Raw genomic sequence first — 27,413 nt, 5'->3', positions numbered from 1 at the left:
TATAACAACATAATATTATAAATATAAATAACTTATAATATATATAACAACATAATATTATAATTATAAATAGCTTATAATATATATAACAACATAATATTATAAATATAAATAACTTATAATATATATAAAAATATTATAATTATAAATACCAATATATAAATAACTATAATATAAATAGCAATTATAATTAATTTACATAATAATTATAAAGAACAAAATTAAAAGCCGAGGCCTGTGTAACACACAGTTTCCTTAAAACAGATTCGTCGCCTCTACGAGGTTTCGACGTCTATCTCCCAGGATACAACGGTGAACGACAAGTAACTCAATTACTTCGCCGAACCAAATATGTCCGAACTCTATCACACTAGAACAGATCTAAGAACTATAAAGAGTAAAAGAGAAAAACAATATTGAGAAATTATATATATCTTTAATCTTCAAAGGAAGATAAAATATATATAAGAATATGTTTTGGTGTAAATAAAACTAAGGCATCTAATCTCTATATATAGACTATCCTTTGAGACACACTTTTATTCACAAAAGATGTGGGACAAAAACCAATTGGTTTTTTCATTCAAAAAAAAATATCCAACAATCCCCCACATGAATGGAAAAACTGACTCAAGAATAACCAACAGATGGTTTAGACCTAGGTGATAGAGTTCAACGGTAGAAGCCTGCATAGGATAGGTAGGTGTTACCCTTTGAACCTTCCCTTGTGTAAGTATATTTACTTTACTAGCTGATCAATAGACGCGATGTCTTTGAACTGTTCTGCCGTTCGTGTAATCGATGATATACCACACACAGGAATCTTCCTGACATATATTGGTTCTCAAGATTATGTTCGTTTTGGCCTTGAACATTTCCCTGGTTCTGCAAGAGATATTCTAGGAATTGAGCCCTTATTCAATCCCTATAGAAGCGACCCATCTTCTCTCTCACATAGGTGATTTTCTTAATTAAGAGTAACCCGTATTACTCTGCTCGACATTTCGACGCATAAGAAATCATTAAAAGCATAGCTTAACCTTTTCCTTACGGTTATCACTGTTTCATCATAGGAATGGACAATGAGGATAACCCCCACAGTGATCCAACATAGTCTTTACAGTTTTAGTTGTCCCTTTGAACCTAGATCTTGGGATCTCCAGTCAACTAGGTGGGGTGTCTACTGTATTGACTTTATTCATTCATGAGCTTTAGACCCATTCCCCTCGATGATTTTTTCAACCAACTCTCTATTTAACCCTTTGGTTAGCGGATCCGCAATATTATCCTTTGACTTCACATAGTCAATAGAGATAACTCCAGTTGAGAGTAGTTGTCTAATGGTATTGTGTCTACGACGTATATGTCTAGACTTACCATTATACATATTATTATGCGCCCTACCAATTGCAGATTGACTATCGCAATGTAAGCCAATAGCTGGCACTGGTTTAGGCCATTTTGGAATATCTTCTAAAATTGACGAAGTCATTCAGCTTCTTTGCCACACTTGTCTAAGGCAATAAACTCAGATTCCATCGTGGATCTAGCTATTACCGTTTGTTTAGAAGATTTCCATGATACAACTGCACCACCGAGTGTGAACACATATCCACTCATAGATTTTAAATCTTTCATGTCAAATTTCTAGTTCAACACACTCTTGATAGATTTGATCATCTTATCACTACTTCCAACAATGATCATGCCATTTACGTAAAGACAAAAATTGACATAGTCATTATCTGTTTCTTTAACATAAATTTAAGTTGATTCTCAACTTCGGTCTTATGGAGAACAAATTTCTCTATAGCCTCGGTTTTGCTTTTTAGCAAATACACATAGCAATATTTCGTGCTATCATCGACAAAAGTAATAAAATACTTATTGCCTCCCCTTGTTTGAACAAATTTTAAATCACATACATCGCTATGGATTAAATTTAGGGGTTCATTATTCCTTTCAATCGTTTTGAAGGAAGACTTTGTTAGTTTTGCCTCAACACAGGTTTCACACTTATGATTTGAATCAATGTGGAATTTTGGTATGTGATTCAAGTTAATTAATCTCCGTAGAGTATCATAATTAACATGTCCTAGTCTACCATGCCAAACATTGGAAGACTCAAGCAAGTAAGTAGAAGAGTTATTAACTTTATTGATAATTGGTTTAACAACCATTATACTGAGTTTAAACAACCCATCAGTTACATAACCACTTCCCACAAACATTCCACTTTTGGACAGAACAACTTTGTCTTACTCAAATACAATTCGGAATCCGTGTTTGTTCAACAGTGAACCAGACACTAGGTTTTTCCGGATCTCTGGTACGTACAGTACGTTGTTCAGAGTCAGCTCCTTTCCAGAAGTCATTTTTAGGATCACACTTCCTTGACCCGCAATTTTAGATGTGGCAGAATTTCCCATGAAAATCTTCTCGCCATTATCTACCTGTTCAAAAGATTTGAACAGACTCTTGTCTGAGCATACATGCCGAGTGGCACCAGTATCAATCCACCACTCCATTGAGTTGGAATTGACTAGGTTTATCTCAGACACCATGGCTGATAGATTTATTAGATCAAACTTAAAGAAAATTCTTAGGTTAGCCTGGAAGGGTAAAAAACCCAACCATTCGTGGTCTAGCCTCTCGTAGAATATTTCTATTAAGTATTTATCCAGCTACTAGATAATTTCCAAAGAACACTAGAAGAAGGGTCTAGCCCCTGCCTCAGCAGTCTAGTTTCTTTGAAAATATTCAGTTCCCAGAACTTCTCTAGTGAAATTTAAGTTCAAACGAACTTTTCGCAATAACAATATCTTTCAATATATAGATATAGAAATATCACTAAGATATATTCAAATTTTATATTTAAACAATAATCTGTTTAAAGATTGTAGGAAAAACATATCGTATATAATACTTGAATAAACGCAATATGATAAATACAATATTTATATCTACTAAATTAAAGATACATAAATATTATAAATATAAATAACTTATAATATATATATATATAACAATATAATATTATAATTATAAATAACTTATAATATATATAACAATATAATATTATAAATATAAATAACGTATAATATATATATAACAATATTATAATTATAAATACCAATATATAAATAACTATAATATAAATAGCAATTATAATTAATTTACATAATAATTATAAAGAACAAAATTAAAAGCCGAGGCCTGTGTAACACACAGTTTCCTTAAAACAGATTCGTCGCCTCTACGAGGTTTCGACGTCTATCTCCCAGGATACAACGGTGAACGACAAGTAACTCAATTACTTCGCCGAACCAAATATGCCCGAACTCTATCACACTAGAACAGATCTAAGAACTATAAAGAGTAAAAGAGAAAAACAATATTGAGAAATTATATATATCTTTAATCTTCAAAGGAAGATAAAATATATATAAGAATATGTTTTGGTGTAAATAAAACTAAGGCATCTAATCTCTATATATAGACTATCCTTTGAGACACACTTTTATTCACAAAAGATGTGGGACAAAAACCAATTGGTTTTTTCATTCAAAAAAAATATCCAACATCTTGTTGAGTTGAAACATATCTAATCACAAATTGCAATGTCTTCCCATAAATATATCATCCGAAAGAGCGTTTTATTTTTCCGAGTGTCCACTTCCTTGCGGAAATACCCCTCTCTCTATAATTGTACCAAAAAAAACATAAATAATGATAATAATAATAATAATAATAATAATAATTCAAAGGACAAAGTGCTCCTTTGAAAAATCATATACACTACAAATATTATGAATCAATTGATCGAGATGGGGTGTACACGTACAACCAAACCAAAAGGAAAAGTAGTACTAGTGTTGAACAAGAAACATTGTTCAAAACCTCTCTTATCTATCTATTTGGATAACTATCCCATCATCAATTGGTGGGGTAGCGCCAATGTCACGGGCTAAGTAGTACTACTCGATCAAACATAATATTATTATTAATTAATATATATATATAAGAAGAGTACAATATATATTTTTGATGTTCTGGTCATCATCATTCGTTAATGTATTTTTCGATCTCTTCTTTGGTAGATTGGCGTGTCAAAAGTTTTTGATTGCTACTACATATATTTATATTAAGCATTAATTAATTAAAAATTGTCAATTCTTCTCAACATCTATATATGCTTGAACGACAGAGAAAAAGCAAATTAAGCTTTTATGTATCACTTTGGTGGCTTGGCCCCCCCGACATGGAAGACCATAGTACTTTCAGATCACATTTTTCACTACAAATTTCGAGTCAAATATATAACATTTTTCATTAATAATGACATTGAGAACCGAAATGAACTAGCCAAATTGAAGACGAATGACTTAATTATTCTATATATAACTGAGATCTCCCGTTACAACTAGCAGGAACACAAAATTAAAATCAGGAACTGATGATGACTTTTGTGGTATATATGTACGTTCTCTCATAAGCACTTGGAAGAAGATGGTGTGTGTGAATGGGAAATATGTTTCGTATTTTCATGGAGTGCTCTCAAACTCAAAACTATCATATATACTTAATGCGCATTCGATGAGAAGATATGAGGATCCATCAATATGAGGTCTCTTTTTCTCCTACTTTCTACCTTGACCCTTTTGCAAGTCTCTTCCAAAAAGAAAGCCACCCCACACTTGCGATAAGATAACAACTAGTTCTTTTTATTTTTTGGAAAAAAGTGAAGAGAATAATTTAAATTTCTTATATATATATATATATATATATATATATAAAATTCCTGGTTATCATAAGTATCGAGTGGGAACCTACCAAGCGATTTTTTCTTTTAATAATTTAAAAAGAGCAAGACTGAGCCATAAATTTATTTATTTTATAAGAGGGGACAATTTATACTTATTTTAACAATTTAATTATTAACTTATTTTAACAATTTAATTTTAAAAAAAAAAAAACTGAGGGAGCCTCAATTGCATATATAGATCCCTGCGTGAAAGAGTGAATGAGAGACCTAGTTACACACAATATATTTATATTTATATAGTTGCAACCAAGCTTTCAGCTAGGGGATTCATTTAGCCAAAATTTGTTCATCATATAGGGCAAGGCTGTGAATGTTTGATTTTAGTAAAACAAGAAAATAATCAAAGATATAGTTGTCCTAAGATTGAAAATGACATGTGGTTAGTAATCCATAGAAAACAAACTATTAAAACAACTTATCTGTCAAAGCTATTAAGTTAGTTAAAAATCAGTTTGGTTAGTTGTAAGTGCACCTAGTTTGTTTGTTAGCTATTTAAAAGTCCTATAACTCATTTTTGAGAAGTTTAATCAAAACATTAGATTTGTAATAGAAGGTAGAATAGAGAGAAGTAAGAGAGTGAATGTGGTACTCTAGTTTGAAGACCAAGATCCACTAGGTCCGTATGTATAGGAACCTACAATGATGAAAAAATGCAGTCGTCGCAGTAGTATTTTATTATAGTGACGACATGTTGATTGTAGTAGGGAATTCTTTTTTTCGGTTGGACAGAGATATTGCGACGACATGTCATTGCTGTAGGTGGTTGCAAAATTTGAAAATTTGAATTTTAAAAGCTCCTACAACGATGACATGTGGTCGCTGTAGGTCCGTCGACCGCCCCATCTACAGCGACGATATATTGTCGTGGAGAGTGTGTGGGTTTATATACCTACAGCAACGACATGTTGTCACCATGGTGTCATGAAATCTCAGATTTTCGTGTTCAACAAGCACCTTACAGCAACGACATGTCGTCGCTGTAGGTATACAATTTAAAAAAAAAAAATTATTATATTGATTAAATTTTATTTAATAAAATATTAAATATTAATTAAATAATAAAACTAATTTAACAATATCCATAGTCTCCAAAATGTAAAAAACAAAACGTAAGTAGTATTGTCTCTAAAATAAATAAAAAACAACACTAAATATTAATAAGTTCAAAATAGTAATATAATAAAACTAAATGTCATCAAAATCAATTCCAAAGTCATTATCGTCGAGCTGTTGTGGTGGCTGTGGCTACTGTGGTTGTTGTGGTTGAAAGTTTTCCATCATGGACTGTATCATATTCATGTCCAAGTTGACAGGCTGAAATTGTGGAGCTTAGATGTTTGGATTTGTTGCTTGCAAAAATTGTTGCATTTGCTGAAAGTTTTTATTCTAGGTCATAAAGGCTTGAATGAAGTGTTGAATCATGGACTAGAAAGCCTCAGGTGGTAACATTAGAGGGTCAACTGTGGTGGACGAAAATGGTGATGCCTCTGATTGTGAAGAAGATCTGGTGGCGCTTGAGGCAAAGGTACTAGTGCCCTTCAACTTGTGTCCAATACCTCGGTTGTGGCCACGACGTTGACCAAGTACCTTTGAGATCACTTGTGTCTCATTAACAATGGCACTTCCTGCTAAAGATTCAGATAGAGATTGAGATTGGGATTGGGATTGGGGTTGTGTCTGGACTTCTTGCTACAAGGCATCCTGCAGTTTAGAAACAAGAAAATTAATACATAATATAATTGAATAATATACATATATACAAAATTTAGAAAGTTACTTACATATGCATCCTTAGCATTCGTGTTCACCCATCCACATGTCAGATGATTGTGCATGTCATGAAACGTATCGATAATACTGGGCAGTTCCTTAGTCTAAAGATTCATTTGTAGAAAACAAAATTTAACAAAATCTTAGTTAAATATTGAAATTATTATTAAAATAACTTAAAACATTTCAAATTATCTATATATTTTTATTTACCTTCTTAAATCGAGCTGAAGCATAAGAAGTCGATCCATGGTGACTTAGATACTTCTGTTTTCTCTGTTGGCAGCATTTGCCTTTGAGTGTGCCATGAACTGTGGAGTGGTGAAAATGTCAACCAACTTCTGCCAACTCTTGTTGTCCATGTCGTTCGGTGGATTCTTTCTAGCTGTCTCGATATCATCATACCCTCCATGTTCGTCGAAGTGTCTTTTCTTGTGACTTTTTCTATCCTTGTAGTGATCCTGAAACTCTCGCTCAATCCCAGTCTCTATCAGTTGCCACTTAGAGAGAGCTCGGGGAAGAATGAAAAATTCCTTAAAAAAATGGTTAGATTTTTTAAATTATAAAAAAAAACATTACATGTGAATAAGTTGATAATTTTACCTTAAGCTTTTGCATCAATCCTGTCTTGTGCTCATCCGGAACACTCTGCCATAAGTCATAATATAATGGGACATGGTGACCAATAAGGTTATCAATAAGTCTCATGAACAATGTCCCAAAATCACCAACTGCTTTGTAGGTTCCCTCTTCCAGATCAAATTGTAGAGCTAACTAACTTTTATTGTCGTTGACGAGCTGCTGCAAATTTTTGGATCGAGAACGACCTCTTCTTTTTGCTGCAACTGTTGCATATGTTAATTAAACAATAAAATAAAATTGAATATAATAATAACAATTTGTCATTTATTGATAAAGGATAGACTAATTATAGTATAATACATATCTCACAGGAAGTAGGAATTCGCGTGGGATCTAGAGGAGGATCACCCGCTCCATCACTGCCATGAGAACAAGCAACAGTAGCAAATGTAGTTAAAATAATTGTTAACTTAAAATCAGTTATAGTTGGAGGTTAATTACATAACTTAAATAATTTTGATAATGCATTTGAAACTATTGAAAAAAAAACATTGTTGAGAAAAGTCATATATTGATTGAAAAGTCTTGAAATTAAAACATACAAATATGAATATTCATAAGAAAATATTATTCCTCATCAATGTCAATTCCTACATCATCATCTGTATTTTCTAAATCATCTTCACTAATTTCATCATCATCATCATCGTCATTGATGAAATCATTATCCACATCCGGAACAGATCGAGACGTTTCTCCAATTATGCTGGTGTGCCAGGTCGATCCAAATGCATATTCTCCAACTCTCCTTATTCCACATTGAGTACAAAATTTGATGAAGTGCTATCATGCACGACATCAACCTTGTTATCATCATCGATACTTGGATGATCCCAGATCTTTCGATGATTGATTTCTTCTACTACCTTCCAATTTTTGTTTCTTGAAGGATCTTCCAAGTAGAATACTTGTTTTGCTTGAGTAGCGAGAATAAACTGCTCGTTCTTGTACCATTTAGAATTAATCATGATACTAGTTATGTTATTCTCAGCCATATTTCAACCATTGCTTGCATCGGTGTTGAACCATTTTCATCGAAACAATACTACCGAGTAACCATGGGAATAACATAACTCTACAATCTCCTCAACTTGGCCATAGAAAGTGAAACCATCAGTTCTTGGCACCGAAACTCCACTATTTTGAGTGGTACGTCTTTTGTCACGACTATGTATCAAAAAATTCACACTGTTAACAATGCAAGCAGTGTAGGAGTATGCATTCTGATTGGACCCGTTTGCTAAAGCAAATAATTAATCAATACACTCAGTTAACTATACTTGTCATAAACGACCCATCTATAGAGTATGATACAAAAAAAGAAAACACAATGAGATGAGTATTAATCGATATGAATTTCGTAAGAATTCTACAGTTTTGATAATGCACCTTCAATTTAAACCAGCTAGGGAAATCTTTTTGAAGATTCATGTTTGAATTTTCTCGAAGGCATTCACTGTATAGCACAAGGATTAAGGTAAGATAACAGTTTGCTATGAATTAAATTTAATAAATTCATATATGTGTTGAGCTACTTACTCCATATATGGTTGGATTTCAGGGCAATTGTTGAGTACAAACCACTCCGCTTCTTTTCGATGAAGATAGTCAAGGGATATGATTTTGTTTTTGCTACTTGGACGACATTGTGATTCAAAAACTGACAACTGTCTTTTAGGAATAACAATATCCGCATTTCTTTTCGGATGATTAAATTTAGTCTGTACGCCCTGAAGATATTGCGAACAAAAATTCAAAGCTTCATAGGCAACATAATCCTTCGCTATAGAACCTTCAGGGCGTGCCTTATTCCTGACATATTTTATCAACTTCTTCATATATTGATCAAACGAATACATCCACCTCATGTAAACTGGTCCTCCGAGGATAGCTTCTTGCAGAAAATGAAGAATTAAATGAATCATTATGTCAAAAAAGGCTGGAGGAAAAATTAACTCCAACTTGTACAAAATTGTATCACTTGATCTTTTGCATTCTCCATGTCCTTAACAACCAATGTATGAGCACAAATTTTCTTAAAGAAATTGCAAAGCGCAATGATTGTCTTTGAAATAGACTTATCCAAGTAGTCTCGAATTCCTATCGGCAACAGACATTGCATAAGAATGTGACAATCATGGGATTTCAACCCAACAATGTTGCCATCATTGTAAGTTACTTTCTTAGAGAAATTTGAACCAAAGCCATCAAGAAGTCTAACTCCTTTTACGAACTGCAAAAAAATCGTCTATCATCCAGTGTGAAAGAGTACATAGGATGTGGTTTGATCAACTTTGTACTGTCTTCCTTGAGGTGCAACTCTTCTCGGATACCCCAATTCTTCAAGTCAAATCGTGCGTTGGTGGTGTCTTTAGATTTCTCATTCATAAGAAAAGTACCGAGTAAACTGTTGCAAATATTTTTCTCTACATGTATCACATCTAAATTGTGCTTCAATTCAAGTTCGGACCAGTAATCAAGTTCAAAGAAAATATTCTTTTTACTCCAATTAAGCTCTTTTGGATCTCGCTTTCTTTTCACACCCTCGAAACTGACATGTTTACCCGACAAACGATTTGGAACATGCGCTAATTGTTCGAGTATGTCTTGACTACTGAATTTTCTTGGAGGATGACCTTTTTCATAATTCCTATCAAACAAGCGTCTCTTCCTCCATTTATGCGTAGAAGATAAGAATCTTCTATGGCCAACATAAGCCGTCTTCCCAATTACCCGACATGAAGGAGTATCTTCGTTGCATGAAGGACATGTCATATATCCTTGGCCACTCCAACCAGACAAACTACTACGGGCCGAAAAATCATTGATAATCCATAATAGTGCTGCACACATTCTGAATACACTGTTCGTTGCAGCGTCTCTAGTTTGAACTCCTTCAATTTGTCAACCACAGGCCTAAAAAATACATCCATGTCCTTCCCAGGTGATTTCGGACCGGGAATCAATAAGGTCGGCATGAATGATTACTCTTTCATGCACAACCAAGGAGGCATATTATACGTGCAGAATATTACAGACCACATGATGTAAGATAGACTTATGCTACCAAATGGATTAAAACCATCAACAGCCAAGCCCAATCGAACGTTTCTGGGTTCTTTGGAAAAATCAGGATATCTGGAATCAAATTATTTCCATATCATATCATTTGTTGTATGCTTTGAACCAGAAAGAGGCTTCAGCCGAGGAGTCAAAGGGAAGTATTGCAACACTTTGTGGGGGACCTTTTTCCATTTTTTGTCTTTGTCAATCCATCGGCTCTCACCACATACATGACAACTCTGTTTTTTGGAATTCTCCTTCCAGAACAAACAACATTCGTACTTGCAAGCATGAATTGATTGATAACCTAACCCAAACTTTCTCATTTTTTTCTTAGACTCATAGAATGAAGTCGAAATCTTATTCTCCTTCGGGAATTCAAATTTCATAAACTTCAAAAGTTCATCAAAGGAACTATTTGTCCATTTATTCATAGCCTTCATGTGCATCATCTTCGCCAAGAAGTTCAAGGAAGACAACCAAGTAAAACCAGGGTATAACTCTGCTTCGACCTCTTTAAACAGGTCATCAAATTGATTCTCCGCACTATTTCCACCACCATCTGAAATTCCTTCATTTATGCCTTCTTCGTTAGTGTCTTGTTCACAATAACATCATTGATGATGTCAATCATCTCATCAGTCATTGGATCCCCGTCGTCCACTACTAGAGGCATATCAACTTCACCGTGGTAGGTCCACTTCACGTATCGCTGTAGAAACTCATATCTGTGTATGTGAGCCTCCACCACATCCAGTTTCTGATTTAGCATATTGACACACTGAACGCATGGGCATCTGACTTCTCTCGAAGCATTCACATGATTCTTGGTCATTTGTATAAATGTTTGAAGACCATTCCAAAACTCATTAGAGTTACGTCGTCTATTAGTTACAAACTCTTGTCAATCGTCATAACTGATTCAAGTGGAAAATAAATTATCACAATATGATAATCATAAAAAACTACCTTTATTTGCTAATAATTTTTTTATCACCAAAACACTAATTTTTTCAAGTAAATTGTGAAATCTTATTGAATCTTATAAATATATATTATCAAATTTTATGAATATAGTATCAAATTCATTAAATAAACAAATATTTAATTATAATCCTATTAGTTTACCATTAAAGATTATTATTTTAATTTATTTAATAATCATCAAATTATTAATTTATTTTATACTTTTTATTTTAATAAAATTTCAAGAATAAAGTTGACTATATTAATTACTTTATTATAAATTTTTATTCTACTTTTTATTACTTTATAATTTTTTTATTAATTACATTAAAATCTACTAAAATTTCGACAGCATAACAACTATAATCTAACCTATCCCAAAAATTAAAATCTGCATAAAATATACAAAATCAATCCCAGAACATACATATAATTGAATATAAAGATTTAAATCTCATATCAACAACATAAATCATATTTTAAACATTTAATTAGATTTATCTAACCTAATAAACTATTTTTTTTATTAAATTCTAATATTCATATCCATAGTAAATCATATAAACATGTTCATATTTATATACATATACATACGTATTCATATTAATATACATATACATTCATATAAACATACATATATTAATAAAAAACTATATCATCTAATATCTAAACCTATCATATACATTTTTTTATAACATAATATTTAATTAAATCAAATTAATAAATATATTTACAATCTATCCCTAAAAAAATACAAATATAATTAAATTAACAAATATACAAATCTAACCTAAAAAACAAAATTAAACATAATATAAAATAACCAATTACACAATTGAAAACTTAATTTAACACTTAATCAATAATAAGAAACTTAAAAACCATACCCAAAAGTTAGGCTATAGCGTTATCTTCCATCAATAATCTAATCCCAAGGCTCGAGCTAGGCCCAAGTAATCTGCAAAAAAATAAAATAAAAAATAACCCACAAAATTTCAAAAACTCATTCGTACCAAACACAAAATACACACATATACTAACAAAAAAAATATTTTAAACCATAAAATACAAAGAAAATGGGATAAGATTACCAAAACAGGGAAGAAATGGCAGCAATTCGACTCGGATCGACGCTGGTTTTTCCAATTTTTTTTGTTTTGCAGAAAATGAAGAAGAAGGCTCGGGCTGGGGAGTTATATCGCCTGACTCGTTATCGCTATAGAGTACAAGGATATCGTCGCTGATATCAAACACACCGTTTCACTCAAATGGTGAGACCCTACAACGACGACGATAGTGAATAGTCACAAATCCTCTCGTGTGTTACGCATCTACCCTACAGTGACGACATGCCATCGCTATAAGCAGTGAAATTTGACTTAAATTTTTTAGCGGTTCACTTTCCCACATTATTTTGGGCCCTATTGCGACGATATGTCGTTGCGATAGAGTACAAAATAACTGACCAGTGGATTAAATTGGACACTTTAGTGACGACATGTCGTCGCTATAGGGAGTGAAAATAGGCAACCAACGCTTGGCGGTTCAGTTCCATCCCTCTCCTGCAGCGATGACATGTTGTCGCTCTAGCATAACATATTTTCCTTTTTTTTTTTTCCACGATGACTCTACAGCGACGACAATAGGCAACCAACTCTGGGCGGTTGAGTTCCCTCCCCATGCAACAGCGATGACAGGTCGCCGTTATTGACAAACATATTTCCCTCTTTTTTTTGACAAATACCCTACAGCGACGACATGTCGTTGCCTTAGAGTCATTTCCTGCCTCCTGTTCCCTCTAAATTCCTAGCACCCTACAATGACGACGTGGTATCAAGAATTTGGAAGACCTAGTTGTGTGTTGTTGACAACCCTACAGCGACGACGTGTCGTTTCTGTAGCTTATTTTTTAATAAATTATGAAAAAAGATTTTTTCATGGATTTCGACTACATACAACGGCGACTTTCGAGTCGTCACAATAGATGTCATCGCTGTAGAGCCTTTTTCTTTTAGTGATCATTATTCTTGGAGAAGTCATACTGAATCTTGAGAGAGTTGTTACTCGATGACATTTTTCTAGTGCACTAATCTGAATTGGTGTTTGTATTTTCAACTGATTAATAAGAAAAGCTCTTATGAGGAGTAGTTGGATGTAGGCCATTTTGTTTTGGCTAAACTAGGATGAATTTCTTGCCTTGCTTTTACTTTTAGTTTTGATTCATAACATTAGTTTTATTAACCTTGATCTGACCTTTAATGTGTGTTTTGTTCTAGTTAAGTTTGTGTTGTAGATTTACAACAGTGGTATCAGATAGCCAGGTTTGTGAACGAAAGAACTTAACTTTAAGAACATTGAAGAACAAAGAAACCAGCTACAATGGCTTTATCATAAAAAAGATTCAATCTTGAGAGATTTGATGGTTCTACAGACTTTAGTCTTTGGAAGGAGAAAATGATGGCCATACTGATTTACCAGAAGCTTGACTCAGCATTGAAGGAGATTGTTTAAAAATCTGAGAAGGAAATAGATGCTGCAAAGAAGAGAGATGCAGAGACAGTGATGAAGCAAGCCTGATTTGCTATCATCATGAATTTGGCTGATAATGTGTTGAGGCAAGTGATAGGAGAGAAAACTGTTCTAGGAATTTAGAACAAGCTTGATCAACTTTACATGGCTAAATCAACCACAACCAAAATATTCTTAAAAGGGAAGGTCTATGGCTTTAAAATGAATGCTACTATTTCTTTAGAACAAAATCTCGATGACTTAATAAAATTTTTTTAGCTCTTACTAACATGGGTGAAACTATCAAGGAGGAGGACCAAGTTGTGATTCTTCTTAATGGATTACCATATTAGTTCAAAGAAATGAGGACTGTGATAGTGTAAGCAGAGGCACACTTACTTTGGAAGATGTTTTGAGCACTCTTAGATCAAGAGATGCTGAATTGAATTGGGAAAAGGCAGCCAAACAATAGTCAAAACCAGATGAAAGTTTGCTGGCGTGAGGAAGATTTCCAAGGAGAGGAAATTCAAGACATAGAGGGAATTTAAGATCAAAGTCAAGAACCAAAGAAACTAGGAAATTTCATCATTGTGGAAAGGTTGGTCATTTGATCAAAAGTTGTTGGGAATTAAAAATGATAAAGAAGAGAAGAATCATGACTCAAATGCATTAGTTGATGATGCTTATAGCTTAGATGATGATGTCTTTATTTTCATTAAAGCCTGTGAGAACGTGCAAGTAAGATCATTGATGAGGTCTGCACCACCTCATATCTGAAGGATCAAGATGAGTGGATTCTTGATAGTGGCTGCACTTACCATATGAGTCCAAACACAGATTGGTTTACTAATTATTCATAAATAAATGGTGGAAGTTTTGTAATGGGAAATGATCACAAATGTCAAGTTGTTGGCATCAGATCTATTAATATAAGAAGTTTTGATGGTACAGTCAAAACTTTAACCAAGGTTAGACACATTCCATATTTAAAAAGGAACTTAATCTCACTGTGAAGATTGGATGATGAAGGCTGCAATTACAAAATAAGTAATGGAGTTATGAGAATATCTAAAGGGTCTTTGCTCATGTTGAAGGGTACCAAGAAATATGGTTTGTACTACTTGAATGGAAAAACAATTATGCCTGCTCTAGCAACTGCTGTAAGTAAATGTAACTCTGAAACAAAGCTTTGGCACGCTAGAATGGGTCACAGTGGTGAACAAGGTCTAGTAGAATTGTCTAAAAAAGGTTTACTTGAGAATTATAATCATGCAAACTTACCCTTTTGTGAGATTTGTGTACAAAGAAAACAACATAGAATTAAGTTTTCTAACAGTAGCTATAGAGCAAAACATGTATTGGAATACATACATACTGACTTTTGGTGTGCTAGTCGAATCAAAACACCTGGAAGGAATCAATATTTTCTTTCCATTATAGATTATTTTAATAGAAAAGTATGGGTCTTCTTGCTGAAACATAAAGATGAATGCTTAGAAAAGTTTAAGAATTGGAAAGTTTTTGTTGGAACTCAAACAAATGCTAAGATCAAAACTCTAAGGACTGATAATGGGCTTGAGTTTTTAAATGATGACTGATATTGATTAAAACTCTAAGGGGTTATAATGGGCTTGAGTTTATAAATGATGAGTTTAATGAATTATGTGTGAAATGTGGCATACAAAGGCATATGATAGTTGTTAAAACCCCACAACAAAATGGTATTGCTGAAAGAATGAATAGAACATTGTTAAATAAAGTAAGATGTTTGTTGCTTGAATCTGGTTTAAAGAAACATTATTGGGGGAAGCATTGTATACAGCATGTTATTTAATTAACAAGAGTCCTAGCTGAGCCATTGAACTCAAGACACCCAAAGAGCTATGGAATGGTAAGCCTCCATCTTTATCTCACCTGAGAACATTTGGTTGTGCAACTTATGCACACAATGTTGAAGACAAGTTGGGTAAAACATCTATAAAATGTGTTTTTATGGGATATCCTACTAGTGTTAACGGCTATAGGCTGCTATCAACTGAAACTAACAAAATAGTTACAAGCAGAGAAATTATTTTTAATGAGAATAATTTTCCCTTTAAAAGAAATGAGGAAGGTATTTTGTTTGATGTTTCATATAGCAAATCTCAAGCCAAAACTGGTGTTCAAATCGAGGTGGAACCAACACTAAATCATTAAGAAACTCAAACCTAATATGAGCTAGAACCAGAAAGTGAGGAATCTGAATCACAAGTTGAAGATTTGGGTGACTACCAACTTGCAAGAGAAAGAATCAGAAGAGAGATAAAACCACCAACAAAATATGGAGAATAAGACATAATATCTTATGCTTTATCTATGGTTGATGAATCAAGAGGAATAGAGCCTAGAAACTATACAGAAGTTGTAACTGGTAAAGAAGCTCACAAGTCGAAGCAAGCAATGTTGGAAGAGCTGAAATCTTTGAAAGAAAACAACACCTGGGAGCTGAAACTCAAACTACTACGATGCTTGCTCTTGTTGTTCAACTTGACTAGGAGGTAGAGCAAGTGGATGTAAAAACAACCTTCTTGAATGGCCAATTGGAAGAAACATTCTATATGAGTCAACCGGAAGGTTTCAAGGTGGAATCCAAGAAAGTTAAACTTGTGTGCTTACTTTAAAGGTCATTATATGGCCTAAAACAATCTCCAAGACAGTGGTACAAAAGATTCAATTCATTTGTGACCAAAGTTGGGTACACAAGGTCCAAGCATGACACATGTTTGTATTTCACAAGCATTGATACTAATTCAGCAACTTTTCTACTAATCTATGTTGATGATATGACCATAATGGGCAAAGACATACATCAAATAGCTCGATTGACGAATTTTTTAAAGGGTAAGTTTGAGATGAAGGATCTGGGACTAGCAAAAAGGATCCTAAGAATTGATATTCTTAGAGACAAAAAGGAAAAAAAATCTGATGCTTTCTCAGATTGGCTAATTGGAGAAAGTAATTGAGAGTTTCGAATGACAGATTCTAAAGAGGCAAATGTACAACTAGCTGGTCACTTTGCACTCTCATTAGACCAGTCTCCACAAACTGAAAAATGAGAGAAAAACAATGGAGAGTGTTCCCTATGCCAAGGCCATTGGAGGTGTCATGTACACCATGATCAGTACAAGACTGGACATAACTTTTGCAGTGAGTGTATTGACTAGGTTCATGTCTAAACCTGGAGAAGAACATTATAAAGGCTTGAAATGGTTATTGAGATATTTGAAGGCCACACCTAGTCATGGTTTGAGATTCAGCAAAGAAGGCACAAAGATTCAACTAGAAGGCTATGTAGATTCAGACTATGCATCAAATAGAGACACAAGGAAATCTATTACAAGCTATTGTTTTCATCTTAATGGCTGCTGTATTAGTTGGAAAGCTCAACTTAAACTAGTGGTGACATTGTTCACAACAGAGGTAGAGTTCATGGCAATCACTGAAGCTTTCAAGGAGGCAGTTTGGATCAAGGGAATTTTGAGTGAAGTTCAGATGATTACAGGGAAAGTTACTGTGTTTTCGGACAGTCAATCTACAATTCACCTTTGCAAAAATCATGTATTTCATGAGAGGTTACTTTGGATCATAAATAAAATAGAAGAAGGAGAGGTAGAAGTTGAAAAGGTACCGAGTGAGGAAAATCTTACTGATGTGGGAACTAAAGTGCTCTCAATCAGTAAGTTCCAACATTGCTTGGAACTACTGAACATTGGATCTAACTGAAGCTTGTTAGATCACTCCCCGAAGGATGCTAAGTTGTTGAAATTCCGTTTTTAGTAATTACCAAATTAATTAAACCATATGAATTAATTAAAGTGCGGAATGGTAATTAACTGTTTACACAGATTGCAGTTCTGTCGGGACAGAATCCAAACTTGTCATGACGGAAACTGAACACAATAAAAAGACAATGCAAAACAATAAAGAACACAACGAATTTTTACAAGATTCAGAAACCCTTTCGGATAACCTACTCCTTGGGGCCACGCCCAGAGAATAAAACCAATTAATAAAGAATCACAGGTACAAAATATTGACTTAAACAAAACAAGACTCCCTCTTGAGATTTGCCGCAACTTTGTTGTACTTCTCTTCAATAATATGATTTTGATTGAAACGCCCCACCACTTGAACTCCCTTCAATGGCCAACGACTGCTTGCATCCTCTCGACACAAGGCTTGTAAAAATCTTCTCCCGAAGACTATAAACATTGTGTTCAAATTACAATGTGTATTCACTCATGAACATGGTATAAACTCACCACTAAAAACTAAACACTCAAGATCATGTGAATACTTATGGTCTTCAATACAAAGAGGAACTCTCACAAATATTACAATAATGCTCACGAACAATGCACAAAAGAGTTCACTTTTCTCACTGCCTTTAGAGCCCTATTTATAGTCATTTTTCGTGCTCATAAAGGCTGAGAAAGAATTCTTCTAATAAAAGCAAGAATCATAGAAGTTATTCTTGATTGATGAAGAGTTGCCTTTTTTAGAAGATGCTGATCCAACAGATACGATTTTGGTGGGGACAGCTCAAACCTGTGTCGGATAAAAAACAAGCTCAAAAAGGAAACAGCAATTAATGACATTAAGGATCCAGTTTCCTGTTTATTAATTCTTGAGCCGCACGAAAATATATAAGCAAAGAAACCAAAAACAACTTTGGGTAAGTACTGAATATATGCAATATAAATCTTCCCTTTATAAACAAATTGAGACAATATACGCTAAATAAGGAAGCTCATAATTATCCAAAATTCACAAAATGGGAAAGTGGATTTCTGAAAATTATAATAAAGGGAAACAACCAATTAATCTTTTAAGAAAAAGATATTTCTATAAAAATGCTGATTATAGGATTTACAATCTCCCCCTTTGGCAATTTTATAGACAAGGAATATCTATTTTTAAAAAATCCCTACAAAACACAAGTTGTAACGACCCAAATTCACTAATTAGGCTTAAGGGCCTTGATTAGTGTGCCTGGAGGGCATGATGGGAATTATGTGTGATTTTAATGATTAAGATGCATGACTATGATTTAAAGCATGTTATATGACTATGTGTATTATGTTATGTGATAGTTATGCTATATGATTTGTACCACGTGGGTGTGGTGATATCAATGTGATGCACGTGTCGAGACGGTCCTAGAAAGCTAGATAATGGTAACTGGTGATTTGGTAACTTGTGTAACTATTAGTAACCATAGAGAGTAACAGGTTTTGTTGGAGAAGTGGTAGAATTGTAATGTAAGTAAAAGGACAAGTGTGCCCTTGAGGTTTAGTCAGGAAGGGGTATTAGTGGAGGGATAAGGTGGTCTTTTGGCAGTGGTTTAGATAAGTTTCAGCTGAAGGAAAATGTAATCACGTATAACACTTTGGAAATAGATTTATGCTGAATTTTGGAGACCTAGAAATAGAGTAAAAGAAAAGTAGAAGAAGGAAGCTGAATTTGAGTCTTGGAAGGGGAATTAAGGGGTTTGAAGTAATCAAATCAAGCCTAGGCCAAGATTACTTAGAGGTAAGGATTTTTCTATGATTTGTTTAAGTTTCAAGTCTGGTTTTTAGAGGATAAGCATGAATTTAAACAAGATAGTGGTTGGTTTTGCATGAATTCAGAGTTGGGATAATCAAAAGGGAAGGTGATTTGAAGCTAGAGGTGAGGAGAATTCAAGCTGGGTTCTTGACTGAGGTAAGAGTGTATCATGTTTAATTTTCGTAACTGTTATGGTTTAAGAATCTAAAGGTCTGGTTTGCACTTTTCTCAAGTTTTGGTTCAAGGGTTTGAATCTGAAATTTAAGTATGAATTATGTGAGTGGTTGTGTAATTGAGCTAGATTATAATGTTTATAGGTTGTTGAATGGTCTATTTGGGGTTTTGAATTGGTTTTGGGGCTTAGGTATGAATTTGGAATGATTTGGAGTGATTTGGGTTCGGGAAAAACGCAAGGGAAAACCCAGAAATCTGGGTTCGCGAAGGAGCGCCGCGGCCCTGTTCTTGGGCGCCGCGGCGCGAGGCTGTTTCTGGGCAGAGCAAGTTCTCTAACTTGCTGGGCGCCGCGGCGCTAGGCCAAATTCAGAGTATGGGATTTTGCAATTTTGAGCCTTTGCTCCGGGGGTTTGGGGGATGTCTTCGGTGCATTATTTTAGGGATTTGGGGGATTCCGAGAGTATGGGATTGGTTCTAGGAAGTAGTTTTGGATTGATTAGTGACAAATGATGTTTCATTTGCATTGTGACTAGGTCTTTGGAGAGGCTCAGGGTAGAGGACCGTGCTCGCGGCTTCGTGGCATCGGAAACTAGTAAATTGAAAGGTAAGAAAACTGCACCCGGTTGTATGATTGTGATGGGACTAAGTGCTCCCGAGAGTTGTATCGCGTCAATGTCGGTATTACGCCATGGGACATGTAAAAGCGGTCTAAGAGTGCCGTACATGGTTCTGCGCGCGGATTGGGCACTGGTAGCCAAGGACAACGGGATAACGGAGGGAGCAGCCTGAGGGCGCTAGCCCTAGTTATCATTTGTGAACTGTTTATGTTATGAATTGATATGCTTAGTATGTGGATTACTTGATTAAACTGATTGATGATATGGCTGAGTTTATGTGATGCAATGTGAGATGTTGTCTTGTCTGCTAATTACTTATGCTCTGCTGTTGTTGTGTTTTCTTGCTGGGCCTTGGCTCACGGGTGCTACGTGGTGCAGGTAAAGACAAGGGCAAGCTGGACCAAGCCTGAGGTGGAGAGCTCCGAGGTGGAATGTACATAGCCAGCGGTTCGACCGCCACGGTCGAGGAGTGGATCAGGACAGGGATCACCTAACTGCTTGTTTTGCCTTAGTATGGCCGGTTGTTGTACATAAACCTTGTGTCTTTTGTAAACGGACTTTGAACTTAATATTTTTGGGATCCCATGTAACAGATGATGCTTATTAATGAAAATGTGGCTTTTGAGACCAAAACGCTTTTAACCCTAGTTCCTTTGTAGTTTCAATAACACGATTTTATTTAAATAACTTGATTAGAAAGTCTGGCACTTTATAAACACACAGTGTAACGGTCTTGGCTATCCAGGGCGTTACAACTTGGTATCAGAGCGTCCTAGGTTTATGGGTCCTGAAGACTGGCTGGATATGTACATTCGCCGCGGGAGACAAGCTCAACTCAGGGTTTGGTAATTGTGTATACATGATTGTGTGCTTAAGTGATTTGAGTGAGATATGATTGCTGATATCTTTTTGATGAATAGGGAGCATGAGATATTGATAGGGCCTGGCCCTTGACTATTGCATGATGTTATTGGGGTGTGTTTATTAGCACCACTGTGCATGTGAGTGAATATCTAGATAAATTGCTATACTTTGATTGCTTGTGAGTGAGTGGAGTTCCTGTGTTGGAGTGTGAAAGGATTATTACCCTGTCATCATAGCCTAATTGCCGAGTCGTTGATTGCAGATTGACTTGAATAGTTATGCGTTCAAGGAAATCCACACGACTAGCCAGCAGGTCTGGGGCTAGAGATGATGACCAGGGCCCGACCCCTCCGCCAGTCCCTGAGAACTGGCAGCAGTTAATGGCAGATATGCAAGCTAGGCTTCAGAACCAAGATGAACAGATCCAAATTCTGCAGCAGGATCCATCTGGGAGCGTTGCCCCTATTGTTCCACCGACAATGGTACCTGTGGTACAGCCAGTTGATGTTGGGAACAAGTTGGAACCGTTGTATGAGCGGTTCAGAAAGCAACAGCCCCCGACCTTTGAGGGTGGACCAGATCCACTGAAAGCTGAACAGTGGATGACTTTGATCAATACAATTCTTAATTTTATGAGAGTGGAAGGACATGATAGGGACTGTGCCACTTATATGCTGAGGGAGGATGCCCGAATCTGGTGGGAGGTGGCATCACAGACTAGAGAAGTTGCTACATTGACTTGGGAAGGGTTTAAGGACCTGTTCAATCAAAAGTATTACAACATTGCCATCAGGGCAGCGAAAGTGAATGAGTTCGTGGGGCTGGTTCAGGGCAGTATGACAGTTACAGAATATGCCTAGAAGTTTGATAAACTCGCGAAGTTTGCACCAGATCTTGTGCCTACCGATGTAGCTAGGCAGGACAGATTTTTCAGAGGGCTGAATGTTATGATAGCCCGAGATGTAAGAATTACCACAGTTCCTGGAGAGACTACTTATGCCCAGGCTATGGAGAGGGCTCTGACCGCTGAGGAAGCGGAGAATAGGATATGGAGGGATAGTGCAGCAAGAAGGGAGGGCCGCAGGGCGATGCCACCATATTCTGGTTCTAGTAGGGGCGGAGGCCCCAGTGATTTTAAGAGGAAGACTCTTGATGCTCTGATCGCTCCTGGTCATGATAGGAGAGGTCGGGGTACTCAGGGTGGCCGTCAGGGAGGTGGTGATTCATGGAGGACTTATTCAGAGTGCACGAGGTGCAAGAGACGCCATCCGGGCGAGTGTCGGGCTAAGGCCTGCTATGTGTGCGGGGTGGTGGGACACCTCAGGAAGGATTGCCCGACAGTGAAGAAGGGAGAGACAGGAAAAGTGGACAGCTTGACTCCAGCTCGAGTGTTCACTCTGACGCAGGCAGAGGCCGAGGCTAGTCCCTCGGTAGTGATAGGTCAGCTTTCTAGTGCTGGCATTCCTTTTACTGTGTTGATTGATTCTGGTGCTACGCATTCATTTGTATCTGATAAGGTGATTGATAGACTATGTAGGCCTAGTGAGTATTGTGCTTCAGGGTTTGGGACTATATTGCCTACAGGAGAACTAGTAGTATCTAGGAGGTGGATTAGAGCAATGCCAGTGTTAGTTGATGGTAGGGAGTTATCAGTAGACTTGATTGAGTTGAGTATGGAGGACTTTGATATGATTCTAGGTATGGATTGGTAGGTTAGATACGGAGCTACCATTGACTGTAGAAAGAAGATGGTAACCTTTGAGCCAGAGGGCGAGGATCCTTTCGTTTTTGTGGGAGCGGTGCATGGACCCCGCGTACCCAGGATATCAGCACTGAGAGCCAGAGACTTTTTACAGGGTGGTTGTATTGGTTTCCTGGCTAGTGTGGTGGATACCACCAGAGTTTCGCCAGTGGGATTGGAGGAGACCAGATTGGTGTGAAAATTCTTGAATGTGTTCCCTGAGGATTTTCCTGGATTGCCGCCGCGTAGAGAGATTGAGTTTGTTATTGAGTTGGCACCAGGGACAGAGCCAGTGTCGAGGGCACCATATAGGATGGCACCTGCGGAATTGAAAGAGTTAAAGATACAATTGCAGGAGCTTCTGGATTTGGGGTTTATTAGACCTAGCTACTCGCCGTGGGGTGCTCCAGTTCTGTTTGTTAAGAAGAAGGACGGGACTCTGAGGATGTGTATTGACTATCGAGAATTGAACAAGTTGACAATTAAGAATAAGTATCCCCTACCAAGGATTGATGACTTGTTCGATCAGCTGCAGGGTAAGACGGTGTTCTCAAAGATTGATCTTCGATCTGGTTATCACCAGCTGAGGATCAAGGATGAGGACATACCTAAGACGGCCTTCCGAACATGGTATGGGCATTACGAATTCTTGGTCATGTCTTTTGGTTTGACCAATGCCCCAGCAGCCTTTATGGACTTAATGAACAGGGTGTTCAAGGATTTTCTGGATCAGTTTGTTATAGTCTTCATTGATGACATCTTGGTGTAATCCAGTTCAGAGACAGACCACGAGTTTCATCTTCGGCAGGTTCTTCAGAGGTTGAGGGAGCACCAGTTGTATGCTAAGTTTAAGAAGTGTGAGTTCTGGTTACCTGAAGTGACATTCCTTGGACACATTGTAGGTGCAGATGGGATTAAGGTGGATCCGTCTAAGATAGAGGCAGTTAGAGATTAGTCGAGGCCAAGGAACGCCTCGGAGGTGCAGAGTTTTCTTGGTTTAGCAGGTTACTATAGACGGTTTGTCGAGGGCTTTTCGAAGATAGCAGTACCGATGACTGAGTTGACAAGAAAGAATTTGAAGTTCATCTGGTCAGACAAGTGTGAAGATAGTTTCCAAGAATTGAAGCGATGACTTATTACAGCGCTAGTGTTGAGTCTTCCTTCAGGGGAAGGGAAGTTTGTGGTATACTGTGATGCGGTGAGGTTGGGCTTAGGCTGTGTGCTGATGCAGAATGAGAAGGTTATAGCTTATGCATCACGACAGCTGAAGGAGTATGAGCAGCGGTATCCTTCTCATGACTTGGAGCTGGCAGCAGTGGTTTTTGCCCTGAAGATTTGGTGGCACTATCTTTATGGGGAGAAGTGCGAGGTGTACACTGACCATAAGAGCTGAAGTATTTCTTTACACAGAAGGACCTGAATATGAGACAGGGGCGTTGGCTAGAGTTGGTAAAGGATTATGATTGTGATATTCTTTACCATCCAGGGAAAGCCAATGTGGTGGCGGATGCATTGAGCCGCAGAGGTCCAGGTTAGTTGTATAGCTCTGTTCAGATCTCAAGGAAGTTAGCTGATGAGATGGTTAGAGCAGGGATAGAGTTGGTGGTACGCCGGTTGGCTAATATTACTCTGCAGTCGACCCTGCTAGGGCGGATCAGAGAAGGGCAGTTGGTAGACGCTCAGTTACAGAGGGTTAGAGAGGGTGTCTTAGCGGGAATAGCTAAGGACTATTCAGTTTTCTGAGGTTGGTTTACTTCAGTATCAGGGACGAATTTGTGTTCCAGCTGATGAGGGGATCAGACGAGAGATACTAGATGAGTCTCATACGATGCCGTACTCGCTTCATCCGGGTACCACGAAGAAGTATCAGGATCTACGGACTTTGTATTGATGGCCCGGGATGAAGAGGGATGTGGTAGAGTACGTTGCCAGATGTTTGACTTGTCAGCAAGTGAAGGCTGAGCATCAGTGACCAGCAAGGTTGCTTCAGCCTTTGGGTATTCCTGAACGGAAATGGGAGGACATTACTATGGATTTTGTAGGAGGTTTACCCAAGACAGTTGGACTTCATGAATCGGTGTGGGTGATAGTAGATAGATACACCAAGTCAGCTCATTTCCTTCCAGTGAGGTCAACATATACTGTGGATCAGTATGCTAAGTTGTATGTGAGGGAGATCGTACGTCTCCATGGGGTTCCTAATTCTATAGTGTCAGACCGGGATCCTATCTTCACTTCTAAGTTTTGGGGTGGTCTGCAGAAAGCTTTGGGAACTCAGTTGAAGTTTAGTACAACCTTTCATCCTCAGACTGATGGACAGTCTGAGAGGACGATCCAGGTATTGGAGGATATGCTCAGGGCATGTGTGATTGATTTTGAGGGTTCATGGAGTAAGTACCTTCCGTTGATTGAATTCTCATACAACAATAGTTATCAGTCAATGATTGGAGTGGCTCCCTATGAGTTGTTATATGGGAGGAAGTGTAGATCACTCATTCACTGGGATGAGATGGGTGAGAGGAGATATTTGGGCCCAGATATGGTACAGAAGACAAGTGAGGCCATAGAGAAGATCCGGGCTAGGATGCTCGCATCTCAGAGTAGACAGAAAAGCTACGCTGATCCTAAGCGTAGGGATGTGGAGTTCCAGGTTGGGGACCACGTCTTTCTCAGAGTTTCACCATTGCGAGGGGTGGGGAGGTTTGGAAAGAAGGGCAAGCTGAGCCCTAGATTCATTGGACCATTCGAGATCCTGGAAAGGATTGGTCAAGTGGCTTATAGGTTAGCTTTGCCGCCATCGTTGTCTGGAGTTCATGACGTGTTCCATGTCTCCATGCTTCGGAAGTATGTCTCAGATGTGACTCATGTGTTGAGGCATGAAGATTTGGAGTTACAGGCGGATCTGGCTTATGAGGAGCAACTAGTTCAGATCTTGGATCGAAAAGATAAGGTGTTGCGAAATAAGACGATTCCTCTGGTTAAAGTGCTGTGGAGGAATAGCAAGATCGAGGAGACGACCTGGGAGCTTGAGACAGCTATGCAGGATCAGTATCCTGAGTTATTCAGGTAAATTTTGAGGACGAAATTCTCATTAGGAGGGGATAGTTGTAACGACCCAAATTCACTAATTAGGCTTAAGGGCCTTGATTAGTGTGCCTGGAGGGCATGATGGGAATTATGTGTGATTTTAATGATTAAGATGCATGACTATGATTTAAAGCATGTTATATGACTATGTGTATTATGTTATGTGATAGTTATGCTATATGATTTGTACCACGTGGGTGTGGTGATATCAATGTGATGCACGTGTCGAGACGGTCCTAGAAAGCTAGATAATGGTAACTGGTGATTTGGTAACTTGTGTAACTATTAGTAACCATAGAGAGTAACAGGTTTTTTTGGAGAAGTGGTAGAATTGTAATGTAAGTAAAAGGACAAGTGTGCCCTTGAGGTTTAGTCAGGAAGGGGTATTAGTGGAGGGATAAGGTGGTCTTTTGGCAGTGGTTTAGATAAGTTTCAGCTGAAGGAAAATGTAATCACGTATAACACTTTGGAAATAGATTTATGCTGAATTTTGGAGACCTAGAAATAGAGTAAAAGAAAAGTAGAAGAAGGAAGCTGAATTTGAGTCTTGGAAGGGGAATTAAGGGGTTTGAAGTAATCAAATCAAGCCTAGGCCAAGATTACTTAGAGGTAAGGATTTGTCTATGATTTGTTTAAGTTTCAAGTCTGGTTTTTAGAGGATAAGCATGAATTTAAACAAGATAGTGGCTGGTTTTGCATGAATTCAGAGTTGGGATAATCAAAAGGGAAGGTGATTTGAAGCTAGAGTTGAGGAGAATTCAAGCTGGGTTCTTGACTGAGGTAAGAGTGTATCATGTTTAATTTTCGTAACTGTTATGGTTTAAGAATCTAAAGGTTTGGTTTGCACTTTTCTCAAGTTTTGGTTCAAGGGTTTGAATCTGAAATTTAAGTATGAATTCTGTGAGTGGTTGTGTAATTGATCTAGATTATAATGTTTATAGGTTGTTGAATGGTCTATTTGGGGTTTTGAATTGGTTTTGGGGCTTAGGTATGAATTTGGAATGATTTGGAGTGATTTGGGTTCGGGAAAAATGGAAGGGAAAACCCAGAAATCTGGGTTCGTGAAGGAGCGTCGCGGCCCTGTTCTTGGGCGCCGCTGCGCGAGGCTGTTTCTGGGCAGAGCAAGTTCTCTGACTTGCTGGGCGCCGCGGCCCTATAGGGCAGTGCCGCGACGCTAGGCCAAATTCAGAGCATGGGATTTTGCAATTTTGAGCCTTTGTTCCAGGGGTTTGGGGGATGTCTTCGGTGCATTGTTTTAGGGATTTGGGGGATTCCGAGAGTGTGGGATTGGTTCCGGGAAGTAGTTTTGGATTGATTAGTGACAAAGGATGTTTCATTTGCATTGTGACTAGGTCTTTGGAGAGGCTCGGGGTAGAGGACCGTGCTCGCGGCTTCGTGGCATCGGAAACTAGTAAATTGAAAGGTAAGAAAACTGCACCCGGTTGTATGATTGTGATGGGACTAAGTGCTCCCGAGAGTTGTATCGTGTCAATGTCAGTATTACGCCATGGGACATGTAAAAGCGGTCTAAGAGTGCCGTACATGGTTTTAGCGCGCAGAGCGCGGATTG

General features: G+C 37.2%; 1 protein-coding gene across 1 annotated transcript; it reads left to right on the top strand.

Moving 5' to 3' along the window:
• The first annotated feature begins 16,879 nt into the window (after positions 1-16,879).
• On the top strand, positions 16,880-17,536 carry LOC133806777 (secreted RxLR effector protein 161-like). Its single transcript, XM_062244866.1, has one exon. It carries the CDS (start codon positions 16,880-16,882, stop codon positions 17,534-17,536), a length of 657 nt encoding a protein of 218 aa, XP_062100850.1.
• The last annotated feature ends 9,877 nt before the right edge of the window (positions 17,537-27,413 follow it).

Source organism: Humulus lupulus, chromosome X (genome assembly GCF_963169125.1).
Source record: "Humulus lupulus chromosome X, drHumLupu1.1, whole genome shotgun sequence".
Classification (NCBI taxonomy): domain Eukaryota; kingdom Viridiplantae; phylum Streptophyta; class Magnoliopsida; order Rosales; family Cannabaceae; genus Humulus; species Humulus lupulus.
Note: the sequence above shows the minus strand (reverse complement) of the source record. Positions and strands in the feature narration are given on the sequence as shown.